General features: G+C 40.9%; 1 protein-coding gene across 3 annotated transcripts; it reads right to left on the bottom strand.

Moving 5' to 3' along the window:
* Positions 1 to 13,353: 13,353 nt before the first annotated feature.
* LOC122025076 (protein kinase PINOID-like) lies at positions 13,354 to 16,181 on the bottom strand. 3 transcript variants are annotated; one of them, XR_006123596.1, is made up of 3 exons: positions 14,984 to 16,181; positions 13,766 to 14,726; positions 13,354 to 13,689 (listed from the first exon to the last, which is right to left on the bottom strand). XR_006123596.1 is itself a non-coding variant. In XM_042583834.1 (2 exons), the coding sequence occupies exons 1-2, from the start codon at positions 15,589 to 15,591 to the stop codon at positions 13,970 to 13,972; spliced, it is 1,365 nt and encodes a 454-aa protein (XP_042439768.1). In that variant the 5' UTR covers positions 15,592 to 16,181; the 3' UTR covers positions 13,673 to 13,969. The 3 variants fall into 3 exon arrangements, 1 of the variants encoding a protein (XP_042439768.1); XR_006123595.1 differs by having other exon boundaries at positions 13,763 to 14,726; XM_042583834.1 differs by having other exon boundaries at positions 13,673 to 14,726.
* Between the last annotated feature and the right edge of the window lie 1,039 nt (positions 16,182 to 17,220).

A 17,220-nucleotide genomic window follows, 5' to 3' on the forward strand; every position in this document is an offset into this window, starting at 1 on the left:
ATAGTCAAGACAAACTAATACCAAATTACACTTCAACTGTTTCAATAGTTTGTCCCTATCCATCTTGGTTGTGAACTACTATTTATAATTTATAAAGAACCAATAACATGATCTTCTGTGTGGCACCACACACCATGTTATCTATAATATAAATTAAATGGATAACTACATCGACATATATATAAATATAAAATACAGACATTTGACCAAAGTGATTCTCATTTCAAAATATCTCAAAAACAGATGTTCATACAAAAGCTAAGCTTATAGTATACATCCCAACAAAGAACGTGCGCTATGTTCGAGGGACGAGAAGCCTGAGCAGAAGCCTGCTCGAGGAGAAGGCCGAAATTGGGTTCGGGTGAACCTTATTTCGGTTGGCCGAAATCACCTAAGCAAGCGGAGCTAGAGCGGAAGACCCGGACCGAGGCGAGTAGCACCGGAGCAGAAGGTCCGGACTGGAAAAAGTCAACTATGTTGACTTTAAGGCTTCGAGCGCCCGGACGATTCTGGGCACCCGGAACCCAATTATATCCAGATCGCATTTGACCGTGATCCGTTGCAGAGGGGATAAAATTTTATCCCCCTCCAGGCGCCTGGAACCCTTCCAGGCGCCTGGAACCCTTCCAAGCACCCCGACCAAGGTTATAAATGTTGGTGCGGGAAGCATCCGATGATCGAACCAGTGTTTTGATAATGGCAAAGGATTCAAAGTTAAGGTTATGTTGTGATCTAACAGTTTGAATGAGCTTGCAAGAAATTCCTAAGTATACTTAGGCAAAAGTCCTAACTGAGGTTAGGCAGGTAGAAAACTCTAGGAGGTGGTAACCCTAGGTCATAGGGGGTGGTAACCCTATGCGAAAAGTCTTGGTGGGTCGAGGGCTTCAGGCAAAAGTCCTAGGGGATGGTAACCCTAGGTGGAAAGTCCTGGTGTCACGAACCAGGTGGAAGACTGGACGGGTCGGGGAACGGGCGTCCAGTAGAAAGTCCGGAAGCATCAAGCACTGAGCAAAAGTCCAGTTGATCTGGAGGATCGCACTGGCAACAGGTAACTCTCCTAAGAGAAGTAGGTGAGGACGTGTTCCCCGTAGAGGGAACAGTAGGCGTCGGGTAGACCTAGGGTTTCTGGTTGGAAATCTGAAGTCAGACCCGGACAGTCCAGAAACTGTCAAACACCTTTCTTATCATATTTATGTGTGCTAAACTTGTCTTGCAGGGTATATGTGTATTTTGTGGACTAACATATTGTGCAGGGACAAAAGAGCACACTTCACCTCGGATGAACAGTGTCCGAGGAGCCTCCATGGAGCTTGGAGGCGCCTCGGGTGCAACCCGAAGCTAGCTGTGCAGAGGAGCTGGAGGCACCTTCATAGGGACTGAAGGTGCCTTGGACCGCGGCTTAGAGGCACCTAGGAGTGGCGTTGAAGGCGCCTCCAGGCGGATAAGAGGCATCGATCCGAAGCTCATCTCAACGTTCTATTCGGGATAAGAATTGGGTTTGAGGCGCCTTGGGCTAGCATTGGAGGCGCCTTAAAGATCCAATAAAAGGACATCTCGAGCAGTGACCAAATATAACGAATTCTGAGCAACCCTTCTGTGACAAGCTGCTAACGAGACGATCCCAAAGTGCTGCAACAACCTTCCGACAACCCGGAGCTTCATTTATCATTTCTCTGTTGTCGGTATTAATTTAATTACTATTTTTCTCTGTACTTAGATTGTAATAATTCTTGCGATTATAGGTGTTGCCTAACGTAAACGGAGTAGGAGTCGACACAGGCTCCGAACCAAGTAAACGACCTGTGTTCTTCTGTTTTTGTTTTTGTTTTTTCCGCTGCGTTTTTACTCGACACGTTTTAAATCGTAACGAAATAGCCACGAGCGCTATTCACCCACCCCCTCCAGCGCTTCTCGATCCAACAATAAATATAGCCTTAATCCAAGAAGCTAAGATCAATAAGGATTCTTGCAACAACACTTGTACACGCTCTAGTTTTCATTTAGCTTCTAATTTTTTTTACTTACACTGCTATAAAGAGACTTCTCCGCCTGAAGGAGAGTTAGTGCATTTAACTTCCTTGGATTAACAACCTCCTCGGTTGTAACCAAGTAAATTCGGGTGTCTCTTTCTTTTTAGTTCATTTTCTATTCTATCTTTATGCAAGTGTTCTTTTAAGTCCGAGAAGGGTTTGTCTTTATTTTTGCAGGGTTATTCAACCCCCTTCTAGCCGACCAACGGTCCCAACAAGTGGTATCAGAGTCAGGACACTTCGGGAGGATTAACCGCCGAACGAAGCACACCAAATGGCAGGACCAAGCATCTTCCCACCAAAGTTCAAGGGGGAATTTGCCAACTAGAAGAAGAGAATGGAGGTATTTTTTAAAATAGACTTCAATTTATTATTAATAATGGAGTTCGGTTTTGAAACACCCGAAGACAAGCAAAAATATCAATGGACGAAGAAGGAACAAGCTGACTTCGTGGCAAACGGTAAAGCAGAATTTCATCTTCCCACCAAAGTTCGAGGGGGAATTTGCCAACTGGAAGAAGAGAATGGAGGTATTTTTTTAAAATAGACTTCGATTTATTATTAATAATGGAATTTGGTTTTGAAGCACCCGAAGACAAGCAAAAATATCAATGGATGAAGAAGGAACAAGTTGACTTCGTGGCAAACGGTAAAGCAGAATTTCATCTGCTAAGCATCCTCCCGCCACAAGAAGTATACCGGATCAGAGCTTACAAGTTTGCCAAGGAGCTGTGGGAAAAATTCCTGGAACTTCACGAAGGAACCTCAGAGGCAAAACTTGCAAGATGGGACTTACTTCGTAACCAGATCAACAACCTCCGATTTGAAGAAGGAAAAACTATTGCACACCTTCACTCAAGGATTAAGGAGCTCATCACCGGACTTTCGAATCTCGGAGAAACGGTAAGTAACCAAGATTCGCTAAGGTACGCTCTTAATGCATTCCCTAGGAATACAAAATAGGCATCACTAGTAGATGCCTTCTATATCTCTAAGGATTTAGAAATTGTTACCCTAGAAGAATTATTTTCGACTTTTGAAGTCCATGAGTCGAGATGTTTAGATACGAAGAAGGAGACAACACACAACATTGCCTTTAAGGTAAGGATGGACGAACAAGACTCGGAATCCTCCCTTGAGGATGAAGAAACGACAATGATGGTAAGGCGATTTAAGAAATTGTTTAAATCAAGAAAAGTTAACCATCCGCAGGGTAGAAAGAAAAGGATAATCAGATGCTACCACTACAACGAAGAATGGCATGTTAAGGACAACTGCCCTAAGCTAAGGAACAAGGATAAGGACAAAGTAAAGAAGCATGTCCAAATAATCAAGTACAAGACTTTAAAGGCAACGTGGGACGAAACGTCATCCGAATCGGAAGTTGAGGCATTCTCCGGGCTTGCGTTGATGGCAAGTCATCAAGATGAATACGAAGAAAGCTCTTCCGAAATGAGTATTGAGAGCATCGATGAAGGGGGAGCAACATCGGAAGTAAGTAGCAGTTCAGGAGGAGCCACAGACAACGAGATCGACAAGGTAAGTCAGGTACGATCTCTCCCACCTGACAAGTTGTTTAAGTTTATAAAATTACTAACCAAAAATTGTTGCAAACTTGAAAAAGAAATTAAAAAATAAAAATTAATTTTAGCAAAATCTTGCTCATTAGAAGAGTTTGACAAAATAAAATTAGAAAATAATATTTTACAAAAAGAAATAAATAACTTGAAAAATCATGCATGCTCATATAATACAAGTTTTAGAAAGTTCAATAACCTAAATGGGTATTTTAGATACCACAAAAGACAAATTAAAAACATTTCAAAGAAATATATCCCTAAGAAATACCTAATCAGTCTAGTTGGTTGGAACCTATATTAAGTTCCCAAGTGTTGTCTAACTTAAACTTTGTTTAAACTTAGAGCTTTCAGCGAGAAAATTAAATGTTTAATTTCCTTATGCGGCTTTGTCTAGAAGTGGTTGATGATCCAATAACTAAGAAGGTCTAGTGCCTCACCACAGCCTGAAAGCCAAATATTGAAATAAAATATTTTATTGACTAACTGATAAAACATTAAAATTAAAATTAGATAATGCTTTGAATAGTTATTCAATATTTTTGAAAAATTCTAAATTTTTTTACAAATCTATTTAACTTAGAAAATCTTTCTTTATAAATTTTTTTAACTTAGAAATTATATAAAATTCATTTTTTTACATATATTTTAATTAGAATTTTTTTATTTAGAATTTTTTTTTACTTTACCAAAATTTCTAAAAAAAATAATTCTTGAAAATTTTCTTTAACTGAGGAAATTTTTCATTTTTTTACTTAGAAAATGTTTCCAAAATTATCGCATTGTTAGCGCTATCAAAATTACTTTTAATATTTTCAAAATCAGAGTTTACTTAAAAATCTTTTTATTTGAAATTTTTTTTAAAATTCAGAGTTTTATAAATGTTACCCTTAGATTTTTATTGTACCTCATTTTTATGTGATCAAAGGGAGAGAAGAAAAAGATTAAGTTTAGGGGGAGGTAGCTTAAAAAATTAAATTTTCTATTTTTTTTTGTGCTTTATTGCAAAATTTATTTTTGCTTTAATTTTATTTGTTTACCCTATCTTAACTTGGGTTGTTCACATCAAAAAGGAGGAGATTGTTGGAACCCCAAGGTTGTTTTGATGTGATTAAACAAGTTAAGTTAGGTCCTGTTGATTTTTGATCCCTGTGTCTAAGTGTGCAGGAGCTTAGGAGCACAGAAAGTCGAGCGGAAGACGCGACTAGCGAGAATGATGACACGGGAGAGAACCGACGGGCTCGGTGCATTTGAGGGACGAGGCACCGTGAAAGAGTACACCGGTGGACGAGAAGAACGTGCACGACGTTCGAGGGACAAGAAGCTGGAGCGGAAGCCTGCTCGAGGTGAAGGCCGAAATTGTGTTCGGGTGAGCCTTATTTTGGTTGATCGAAATCACTCAAGCAAGCAGAGCCGGAGCGGAAGACCCAGACCGAGGCGAGCAGCACCGGAGCATAGGGCGCGGACTGGAAAAAGTCAACCATGTTGACTTTAAGGCTCCGGGCGCCCGGAACCCGATTATATCCAAATCGCATTTGACCGCAATCCGTTGCGGAGGGGATAAAGTTTTATCCCTCTCCAGGCGCCTGGAATCCTTCCAGGCGCCTCGATCAAGGTTATAAATATAGCCTTGGTCCAAGAAGCTAAGATCAACAAGTATTCTTGCAACAACACTTGTACACGCTCTAGTTTTCATTTAGCTTCTAATTTTTTTTGTGCTTATACTGCTATAAAGAGGCTTCTCCGCCTGAAGGAGAGTTAGTGTATTTCACTTCCTTGGATTAACAACCTCCCGGTTGTAACCAAGTAAATTCAGATGTCTCTTTCTTTTTTTAGTTCATTTTCTATTCTATCTTTATGTAAGTGTTCTTTTAAGTCCAAGAAGGGTTTGTCTTTATTTTTGCAGGGTTATTCAACCCCCTTCTAGCCGGCCAACGGTTTCAAATGTTAGTCTTTCCGACCAATATGTAAGGTCGGTCGGTCTTAAGCTTGACCACCTTAAGATCTTGCCGCCCTTGAGACACTAGACTTCTCGGTTCACTCGACTTAAGCGCTGATCTTCTTTCCCCGACCGGATTATAACTTGGTCTGATGGAATCTAAGAAGCTTAACACTGGGTGATTTAATCAAAATCGGATGAGGAAATTTTACTCCTTCTAAAGTATGACTATCACCTCACATTAATTTTAATCATCTCATCACCTAGATTTTGATCATCACATTATTTTCTAGATCCACTTATCACAATCTGTATCAATATTAGTGGCAAAAGGTGAATATGCTCGCCCCCAGCGCCCTCGCCAACCCGTCCCAGGGCCAACACGGAGGAGGTAAATCACGGGTGGCTACTAGCTTTTGGAATAGTGACTAGCACATAAGAAAGACATTTACCTTGACTTTACTGAAATTCGAACCCCAGATCTTATTGATGGCAACCATATGTATCAATATTGATCCTATTACGTTGGGTATGATATGACATATTGGGATCCATTGTTTGACCCAACTTGATTGACCAATGTCTATGTCAGCGAAGGCCTAACACATGGGCTATTTAACAAAAAAATTCAAAAATATTAAAAAGGAAAAAATATTTTAAAAAAAAAACAAACTTAGTTTTAAAAACATCATGAGACTAGAAAAAAAGAAGAAATAAGGACATTTTTTTTTTGATAAATTTAATAATTTTATATTTAATATGACCAAAATACCTTTTTTTAACTAGATTTTTTATAAAACAAATTGAGATATTTTGATCATTCTAGAAATGTTTATTAAAATGATAACTAATTAAAAGAGGGTTTTGGTTAAATTAAGTATACAATAACTAAATTGAGCTTCAAAATTCTAAAATATTCCTAATTGTTTATATAAATTGAGCTTCTAAATTTATTTTTTTTTAGATTTTATTTTTAAATTTTAATTAAATAATAAATTGGACGTGTAGACTTGAGTCTGAGCTAATACAGGCAAACCCATTCGGGCCTAGAATAGTGTCAATTGTGAAACAAAGCCTAAGCACAGCCCATTGTTAACTTTATTCCAGTTTACTGAGTAAATTAGGTTAAACTAAATAAATCGGTTCAACGATTAAATTTATATCAGAAGTTTATTTAAAAAATAAATTTAATTAATTAATTTTTACAGAATTCTGTTTAAATACTATTGTGATTTATATGAATTTTTAATCCTAATTAAAATTTTTGATTAATTTAGTGTTTTATTGAATTAATTGATATTTTATTAATTAGATGGATTTGATTAATTTGAAAAAAATTGATTTATTTATTTTCAATTAATTTGGTCATTGTATCGATTTTAAATCCAATAGTCACTATAAAATTTTATGAAGGTTGTTTCGGACAACAATAAAATTTTATGAATTGAAAAATATATATATATATAAATAAAATTGAACAATAATATTAAAAACAAAGGTACGTTTTTTATTGAATTATCAAGGGGCGTTTGTTTATTTATTTATTTATTTATTATTATTATTATTATTATTATTAAAAAATGCGCTCCCTAACCATTAACCACGGTAAAATTATATAATTATCCTAGATATTATTATCTTTTGCTACACATTGAATTTTGAAGTGGTCTATCACTTATATAAATACGATAAGTTTGTATTGTAACAAATATAAAACTTTAACGGTTACAATACAAATTTAACTTATTTAAAAATATTCATTATTGTAGCTGATGATTTTATAGCTGCTATAATATAGATTTGACATATTCACCTAACATTTATATTATAACAACCAGCGACGGAGCTAGGATATTAATTAAGTGCGAGCACGGTGACTAGTGCTACTCAGCAAGGCAACAATGTGACAGTCTTACAAGCGGTGGCTAAGCAATGGCTGCTTCACGAGTGACCTCATCGTGAGCAACTATGTCACAAGCGGCTGCATCATTGCTTGGCGAGGCATCGGCCGTGTCATTGCCTAGAGAGGCAGTAGCCGCGTCGCTGCCTAGCAAGGCAGCGGTCGTATCGTTGCCTAGCGAGGCAACGCCCACATTACTGTTTGATGGGGTAGCAACGGCTCAAGATACTGCCACGTTGCTGCCTCGCTAAGCAGCGTAACCACCTACATCATTGCTTTGCATTCTTTTGTTGAATAATAAAAAAAAATTAGGGTTACCTTTGAGCAGAATTTCTTACTTCCTGTGCAGAGAGCGTTGCTTGCTTTGGAGAGGGAAGGAGACAGAGAACGTTGCATACTTGCTATGAAGAGGGAAGGAGATGAGAGTTGCTTGTTGTGGAGAGGAAAGGAGATGGTATAGACGGAGGATGTTGAGTTGTTGTTTGTTAGCTTGCCGTGGAGAGAAAAGAAGATAGAGGGTTGCTTGTTTGTGGAGAGGGCATGAGACAATCTAGACGGAAGGCATTTTTTACTGGCTTATTATTAGGAAATAATTATTATTAGTAAATACTTATTTATTTCCTAGTTATTAGGGAATAATTATTATTAAGAAATACTTATTTGTTTCCTAATTATTAGAGAATAATTATTATTAGTAAATACTTATTTGTTTTATAGTATTTTATATATTTTTCTATTTTTCACTTTGTAATGATATTTATATACCACATATTATTATTAATAAAATGTATGAATTCTATCATTAACATGATATCAGAGCTCTAAGCTTAACAACGATCTTTTTTTCTTTTCTTCACAATATCCACCAGCCGCCTTTTACAATGGTTGTCGCCGACGACATCACTCGTTGGCTATCTCTTACAAATACTCCTGATTCACCTTCCGCCCTTGTAGTTCTCAACGTCAATGCTCAATCACCATTGAAACTCACCACCTCCAATTACTTTGTTTGCCACTTGTAGTTTACGTCTCTTCTATTCATATATGACTTACTAGGTTTTGTTGATGACTCACGTCCCTGCCCCCCTGCGCAGATAATACCTACAGACGTCACACTCCCTCAGGCGAATCCTGATCATATTCTCTAGCTCCGTCAGGATAAACTTCTCCTCAACACTATTATAAGTATGATGCCTCATATTCTTGTGCAGTTTATTTCTTCATCAATTTCATCTAGAGATGCATGGCAGACGCTGGAGAGAACCTACGATGCTCCCTCACGTGGTAGGATTATGACTCATCGTCAAAATCTTGTCAAACCTCAACAGGGTAATAGATCTATCACTAATTATATGCAAGACATCAAAAGAAATATTGACGCTCTGGTGCTTATGAATGTTAAAGTTGATTTTAATGAGCTCTCCATTAGTGTCCTGAATGGTCTTAGCTAAGATTATTGTAATATCTTACAAGCTCTGCAAGTTTGTGACGTCCCTATTACCTTTGATGAGCTATTCGAGCAGCTCCTCAGTTATGAAACCCAATTAAAAGTATCAACACCATCTCCATCTTTGACGTCAATGATTGCTCTTGTGGCTCCAGTAGGGAATTCTCGTAATCGGTATTCAAACTATCGTGGTGGTCACCAGCAGGTTCCGTCAATGTCTCATCAACCGCGCCTATCTACTCCTGGGTTATCTACGCGTCCTCCTGCACATCCAGCTGTGTCAAGTCCCAATTGTTATCTTGGACGTTGTCAGATCTTTGGTGTTCAAGGTCACTCTTACCGCCAGTGTGGTCATATGACTGCCTTGATGCTTGCTCTACTTCCGCCGACTCCTTCGCACGCTCCACGTCCAGCGTATAGTGCACCGTTTGCGCACACTGCTGTTCATTTTACACCTCCGTCTGATTCTCGGGAATGGGTGGTCGACTCTGGCACCTCTCATCATGTCACCACTGATCTCACTACTCTCTCGTTTCATGAGCCTTACTTTGGGAATGATAGCATCATCATTAGTGATGGTTCTAGGCTACTCATTACACACACTGGTTCTTTCTCTTTCTCTATTCCATCTTTTCCATTAGTTTTCTCTAATATTTTTTTATGTCATCTATGTCAAAAAATTTGATTTCTGTCGCTGCACTTTGTGTTACTAATCCTATTACATTTCTTTTCTTTGATTCTTATTTTTAGGTGTTGGATCGTCGTACCGGAGCAACACTGGTCAGCAGGGTTCATAGAGATGGTGTCTATTACTGGCCAAAATTTACGTCTCCGTTATCATCCCCTTCCTCCTTTTCTGTGTCTATCTCGTCATCTATTTTCTTATGGCATAGTCGTTTAGGTCATCCGTCATTAGATGTTTTACAACGTTTTTTGTTATTCTTGGGTCTTTTGTTTCCTATGGATACTTTATCTAATTTTTCATGCACTTCGTGCAATATTAATAAGAATCATAAATTACTCTTTCATAAATCTAATATTTCATCTTATGCTCCTTTGGATATTATCTTTTCTGATGTTTGGACATCTTCTATATCATCATTTGATGGACTCAAGTATTATGTTATCTTTGTTGATCATTTTACAAACTATATATCACTTTATCCCTTACACAAAAAATGGATATATACTCTATTTTTATGCATTCAAAACTCTTGTTGAAAATCGATTCTCGATGACTATCAAAACATTCTTCACTAACAATGGAGGTGAATTTTTAGCTTTTCACTCCTTTCTTACTACTCATGGTATCAGCCACTTTACCATTCCTCCACACACTCCTGAATACAATAGATACTCTGAACATCGTCATTGTCATATTGTCGAAACTGGTCTCATTTTATTGCACAGAGCATCTATTCCACTCACTTTCTGGCCTTATGTCTTTGCTGCGGTAGTCTATTTGATTAACCGCATGGCTAAGGTCAGTCTTTCCCACATGTCCTCTTTTGAAAAAGTGTTCATCACCATTCTTGATCTTTCTAAGCTTCGAGTTTTTGGGTGTCTATGCTTTTCGTGGTTGTGCCCTTACTCTCACCACAATCTTGATCCCAAGTCAACCTCTTGTGTCTTCCTTGGCTATTCTCTCACCCAGAGTGCCTTCCTGTGCTATGATGTCACTCTCAAAAGAATTTTTGTATCTCGTCATGTTGAGTTTGTGGAGTATGTTTTTCCATCTGTCATCACCTCCTTCTTGGATTCCATATTAATAGATATTGATTCTAAGCTCTCTACTGCACCAGTCCTCTCGTGGGACCCTTCGGCACCAGTTCTGCAATCTGCCACTAGCCATAGCCGCCCGCAACCGACTTCTTCACCGCTGTCATCGCCGCCGCCATCACCGCCTCTTGTTGTCGAGTCGTCCACGCTGCCTGGTGGCGACCGACCCTCTACCTCACCGTCTCTCTATCCCCCTCTCGCTTCTCAAAACCACCATCCCATGCAAACTCGCTCCAAAAATGTCATCTACAAAATCCAATCCAAAGTATCTTCTTCATACTAGCCTTCCACAACTCTGTGAACCCTCCTCTTTCACACAGGCGCTCAAAGATCCGAATTAGGTATAGGCCATGCTAGAAGAGTATGATGCTCTTCTCCGTAATCAAACTTGGACTGTTGTCCTACTTTCGCCAGACCAAAATCTTGTGGGTAACAGGTGAGTGTTTCGTATTAAGTGTAATTCTGATGACTCAATTGATCGGTATAAGGCTCACCTTGTTGCCAAGGGTTTTCATCAACGTCCTAGTGTTGACTTTCATAGTACATTTAGCCCTATTATTAATCCAGTAACAATGAGCATTATTCTTAGTTTGGCTATGAATCGGGGGTGGTGTCTTCGCCAACTTGATGTCAACAATGCGTTTCTTAATGGTTACCTTGAAGAGGATGTTTATATGGTGCAACCTTCGGGTATGCGCAGTGCTGAGTTTTTGGATCATGTGTGTCGTTTGCATAAGGCGTTTTATGGCTTGAAGCAGACTCCTCGCGCTTGGTATTTGGAGCTTTGCACTTTCTTGGTCTCTCTTGGCGTTGTCGCATCTCGGGCTGACACCTCCTTATTTGTTTATTTTCGGGATGATACTTTTATCTATTTTCTTGTATATGTTGATGATCTAATCATTATAGGGAGTTATGCTTCTTCTGTTGACGTCATAGTATGTAAACTTCATGCAAAATTTACGATTAAGGATCTTAGGGCTCTTTCCCTCTTCTACGGTGTTGAGGTTTGCCCAACCTCAAATGGTCTTTTCTTGTCTCAGCAAAAGTATGTCATTGGTCTTCTCTCCAAACACCACACGCTTGACTCCAAGCCGGTCTCCACTCCTATTGCTATTGGCTTTCGTTTTCCTTTACATGTTGGGTCTTCATTTTTTTATGGGACTAAGTTCTGACAAGTGGTTGGAAGCTTACAACATCTTCGTATGGCTTGTCCTGATATTTCCTTTGCAGTCAACAAGCTCTCACAGTTTATGCATGCTTCTTCAGAGACGCATTGGGGCGCTGTAAAGCGTTTACTTCAATATCTCAATGGTACTAGGGGTCTTGACATTCGTCTTCTTACGGATACACCTCTTACTCTTCATGGTTTCTCCGATGCGGACTGGGTAGGAGATCTAGATGATCGGTGTTCTACGGATGCATTTATTATTTTTTTGGGTGGTAATCAGATTTCCTAGAACTCTACCAAATAGTGCACGGTTGCGTGCTCTTCGACTGAGGTTGAATATCGCGCCATTGCCTCTGCGATATCTGAGATTCAATGGATTAAGTCACTTTTGACATACCTGCTTCTTCCGGTTATCACATCTGCTGTGTTCTTCACTGATAATTTAGGTGTCACATATCTTTAAGCTAATCCTGTTTTTCACTCTCGGATGAAGTATCTGGCTATTGACTATCACTTTGTTCATGATCTGGTGCAGACCTCCGAACTATGAGTTACTCATATTCCTAATAAGGAACAGTTGGTTGATGCACTTACCAAGTCACTATCTCAACCTCGGCTGTTTGCTATTTGCAGCAAGATTAATGTCGTTTCTAGAACACCATCTTGAGGAAGCGTATTAGAAAATAATTATTATTAGTAAATACTTATTTATTTTCTAGTTATTAGGGAATAATTATTATTAGGAAATACTGATTTGTTTCCTAATTATTAGAGAATAATTATTATTAGGAAATACTTATTTGTTTTATAGTATTTTATATGTTTTCCTATTTTATGTGGTTTCCTATTTTTCATTTTATAATGATATTTATGTACCATATATTATTATTAATAAAGTATATGAATTCTATTGTAACACTTATTGCGGAGAGGGAAGGTTAGAAGGAGATGAAGTCGAGTTGTTTGCTACGAAGAGGGAAAAGAGACGAATAATTTAAGCCTTAGGATAAAAATAAATGTAATTATTATTTTTATTCTATGGCCCAGTGTGGGTAACTGGCCTAGTTGCCCACACTAGGCCTACGTCGGCTCTGCCCCTAATAGAAGATACTAAATCATAGTTACTACAACTTAAACTTGTTTACCAACATTTACATTATAGTAGTTACGCAATCATATTTTTTACAACTCAAACTTATTCAGTTCAATAACATTCACATTGTAACAACTATAAACTGTAGCTTCAATTCGAACTTGTCTTGTTCAACAACATATTCATATATTTATATTGTAATAATTAGAATTTCATAATTATTACAATATAGATTTGTCATGTTCATATAACTGCCCAACCACTTTAAAATTTAATGTGTATGATAAAAGATAATAATATTGAATAATGTATTTAAATAGAGCTATGTCATTTTAAGGATGCTGAGGAGATAGGTCACCCTTTCCATAAAAATAATAATAAAAAAGAATGTTCATATAATAATTCAAAAAACATTGGTCCGTTTCTGATTTTTGCCAAATAAAATTAATACTTTAGTCTTTTGTATAATTCTTAGTGAACAGTAAATTGATTCGTTTAGAAACGGACGGAAATAACACACAATTTAGTTAAATGTAAAACATTCCATTCATATCATGATCCACAAAGCTACTATTCAATTACTTCTTCGTCATCCTCGATCACCGGTTTCTTCCTCCGTACATTGCCGCCACCAACTACGCACACCGCCGCCTCTCCATCTCCTTCTCCCCTCCCTCCCCTGCTGCTTTCCCCTCCATTCGACACCAGCGTCAGTCCGTGCTCCCTCTCCATCTGCCTCTTCATTGCTTGCCTGCCCTGCATGCAACCATTACTCCATCACGTTAATACCATGCAGCTTTTATTATAACTCATGAGAATCAGCTTTTACTACTGGCGCCGGCGCTCGCTTGATGTCTTGTTACCGGAGACAAGTCCCGTGAACGCGTCGCTCTCGCTGCCAGACGCGTCTTCGAAACACACACGCGTCGTCGCTCCGCTTACACCGTTCGCCGTCGGAATTGCGTCGATTGACCATTGAATGAGATAGTTCGGCGAACCATACACGTCGTGAACCGGGTTCGGGTCGGGGTAGAAACTAGAAGAACTCGAACCGGTCCCTGGTCCTGTGTTCCTTGCGTGAATTGGACCGGGTCGGACCGGGCACGAAGGGGGGCCTGTTCGACCGCATGAGCGCCAGGTTGAGGCCCGCGAAGAAAGGGTGCGACTTCACGTCGGCCGCGCCGCGCCGGGAGCCGAGCCGCGCGGTGGGGTCTTTCGCGAGCAGGCCGGCGATGAGGTGCCTCGCCGGCGAGGAGGTGGCGTCTGCAGGCGGGAAGGAGAGAGGCTGCTTGACGATGTTTCGGAGGGTCCGCTGGTTGGTGGACCCGGCGAAGGGGGTGCGCCCGTAGAGGAGCTCGTAGAGGAGGATGCCGTAGGCCCACCAGTCGACGGCGCTGCCGTGGGGCTGGCCGGCGGCGACCTCCGGCGCGACGTACTCGTGGGTTCCCACGAAGGAGCACGACCGGGCATCGATGGGCTCCGCCACGAAGCGCCAGGGTTCGGTTTTTGCGGCCGAGCGGGGCGGCGGCCGACGCGAGAGGAAGGGGAGGCAAGAGGGTTCAGCGGGCAGGCACTCTCCGTGTTCAACGGCGGAGTGATCCCTGTACGCAGCGGCGGAGGTGGCGATGGGCTCGAGGGTGGGGGCTGAGGTGGACTCAAGGGAGAGGTCGAAGTCGGAGAGCATGATGTGGCCGTCGGAGCGGATGAGGATGTTCTCCGGCTTCAGGTCGCGGTAGACGATGCCCAGCATGTGAAGATACTCCAGCGCGAGCAGCACCTCCGCCGCATAGAACCTACGGCATCGCGATCAACCACGTCAGAACCAGAACAGAGCAAAAGGAAGCATCTTTCAGTTGCAGTTGCAAACATGGATTGATTCGTAAATGGTTGGAAAGAATCTTTCCAGTCATGATTCCGATCGCCAAGTAGTCTCCGATCAAAGATAAACTTGGAAAACTTGCGTGAATTCAGTGGAGGTGATTAAAAAATTGGTGGAAAATGGGAAAAGGTTCGATTTTAAATTGAACAGAGGAGTTTGGAGGAGGAGCACCTGGTGGCGGCCACGGAGAAGCGTAGGCTGGGCTGGCGGTGGCGTAGCGCGTGAAGGTCTCCGCCGCAGCAGTATTCCATCACGACGCAAGAATAGTGCGGCGAGGCATCGAAGTCGGCATAGAGGATGGGGAGGAAAGGGTGATCGAGGATCCGGAGGATCCTCTTCTCCGTCGTCGCTCTATTGAGCTTCTTCTTCTTCGACAGCGCTAGCTTGTCGACCACCTTCATCGCGTATGGGTGCGGTGAGGTCTCATCTCGTAGGTGGCAAAGATAGACGGTTCCGATGTCGCCGCTGCCAATGCGGCGGAGGAGCTTGAAGTCCTGGGGACAGAGATTGGCGGGGAAGGACCGGGAACGAATCGCGGCCCAGGCTGGGTCCGACGAGCGGTGCGGTTTGGAGGGAAGCTGGGCAAGAGCGGAGGGGCTACGGGCGGCGTAAACCTCGGCCTCTTCCTCCGTCGCCGGAGGCGGCGGAGCCGCAGCATTATCAAAGGAAAGACGCGAGAAACTACTCCGGCTGTCGCCGCTACTGCTCATCGAGCTATGGCTCGAGTTAACCACTTCCGGCCCGACCTCGCCGTCGGAATCCAGCGCCAAATCCAGCATATCTCAACACCCCTCGAGCTTCAATTCAACACCTCAAATCGCGACACCTTAAATATCGAGCAAAGCGAGTGGAGAAGCATAAAAATTCAATCTTTCTCAACAGGAACGCACAGGAAAGACCGGCAAAAGAGGAAGCTCGCTTTGGATCTTTCCCCGGAATCAGGCAACGCGGCCGCAATTGGAGACAAGCACAACGATGCCCGTCAATAGATGGGGGCGATTCGCCAAGCAGACAGAGAAATCCCAGGACCAGTGACGAGAGGCCGCGATTCTATTCACTGCGGTACTCGCGAATCGAAGCGGCCAAAGAACAGGAAGCAAAGGAGTTAGGAATCGCCAGGTCTCACTCACTCCCCGTCGCGTCTCGCCCCCTTTCCATTATCCGACACCGAGCGCGGCAGGGAAGAACCAGAAACCCTAGCTTTGCTTCTAGCCCTCCGCCCCACCAAGCGAATCCGCGCCTTTTCGCCCACAAAGCAACAGAACCGAAGCTAAGAATCGCTACTCGTGACGGGGTCCGCCATTAGAGCACCTTCGACGGTCGCTCTGCCTCTCCTCTCGACGCCCCTGTTGGAGGGGACATTTGAGGTTATTTATACTGGTGGCGGAACAAGCAATATAACGGCAAACAATGCCGGTTTAGAAACGGAAACGATTTGATGTTCCCGTAACGGTTGCTTCCCGACTTAATCACATTTACTTGGCACGTGCGGCGGAGGAGGAAAAAACATAGACATTTTAGTAGCCCATTTAACCTTAACATATAAATATTAAATTAGTTATGCAGAAATAAAATAAAATAAAAATGCAGTGATTCGGTAATTAGTAGACAAGTATCGATTCTAATTCCACCTGTCTTGCATAAATATCTAATACAAATCTACCACGTGACGTTGGATTAAGATTAGGTGATAGATTTTGTCGCCGAGGCCCACCGACGGCGGGTCGCCCACCGCCATGTGCCGCGGCAAGGGACTTCCGTCTGCGTGAACTTTGGGTCCCACCGCGGGACCCACTTGAGTTTATTATCTTATATTATAAGGAAAAGTGACTAGTGTAAGACTATCGAAGTTTACCATTAGGAGGGTATATAATTCAAACTATTTTTAAATATAATGTAATTGTGTGAGATCTAAATTCAAAATATTCCACGTTGAAAAAAAAATATGGAAATGGCATTTTATTTTATTTTTCATAAAAAAATAAAAGTTGTACATACCATATAAATAATATTTTAGTATCTTGTGGATGATTTATAGCATGATAATAATTGTAATAAGAAAATACATTTCATAGTATAAGAGGAATTATGGTATGTGGAGTGTGTTTTAGATTGTTGGAGAACAAAATTCAAAATTTTGGTTGTTTACTATTAAATATAGCATATTTGTTCATGGAAATGGCAACCTAAATTAAAGCGAGTGGAGCCCTTTGCCTCAACCTAAATAAGCTCTATTCCTCATCAACAACAACAACCCTAAACACAATTAATACACTTGAAACCCTAAACCTTAATAATGATCAATACACTTGAAACCCTAAATTAACAAAACATGTTCTTCAAGAATTAATCACAATTCTTTTTTTTTAATTTTTTTTCTCGCAATAATATTCAGGATTTTACATATC

This window comes from Zingiber officinale, chromosome 9B, assembly GCF_018446385.1.
Source record: "Zingiber officinale cultivar Zhangliang chromosome 9B, Zo_v1.1, whole genome shotgun sequence".
Taxonomy (NCBI): domain Eukaryota; kingdom Viridiplantae; phylum Streptophyta; class Magnoliopsida; order Zingiberales; family Zingiberaceae; genus Zingiber; species Zingiber officinale.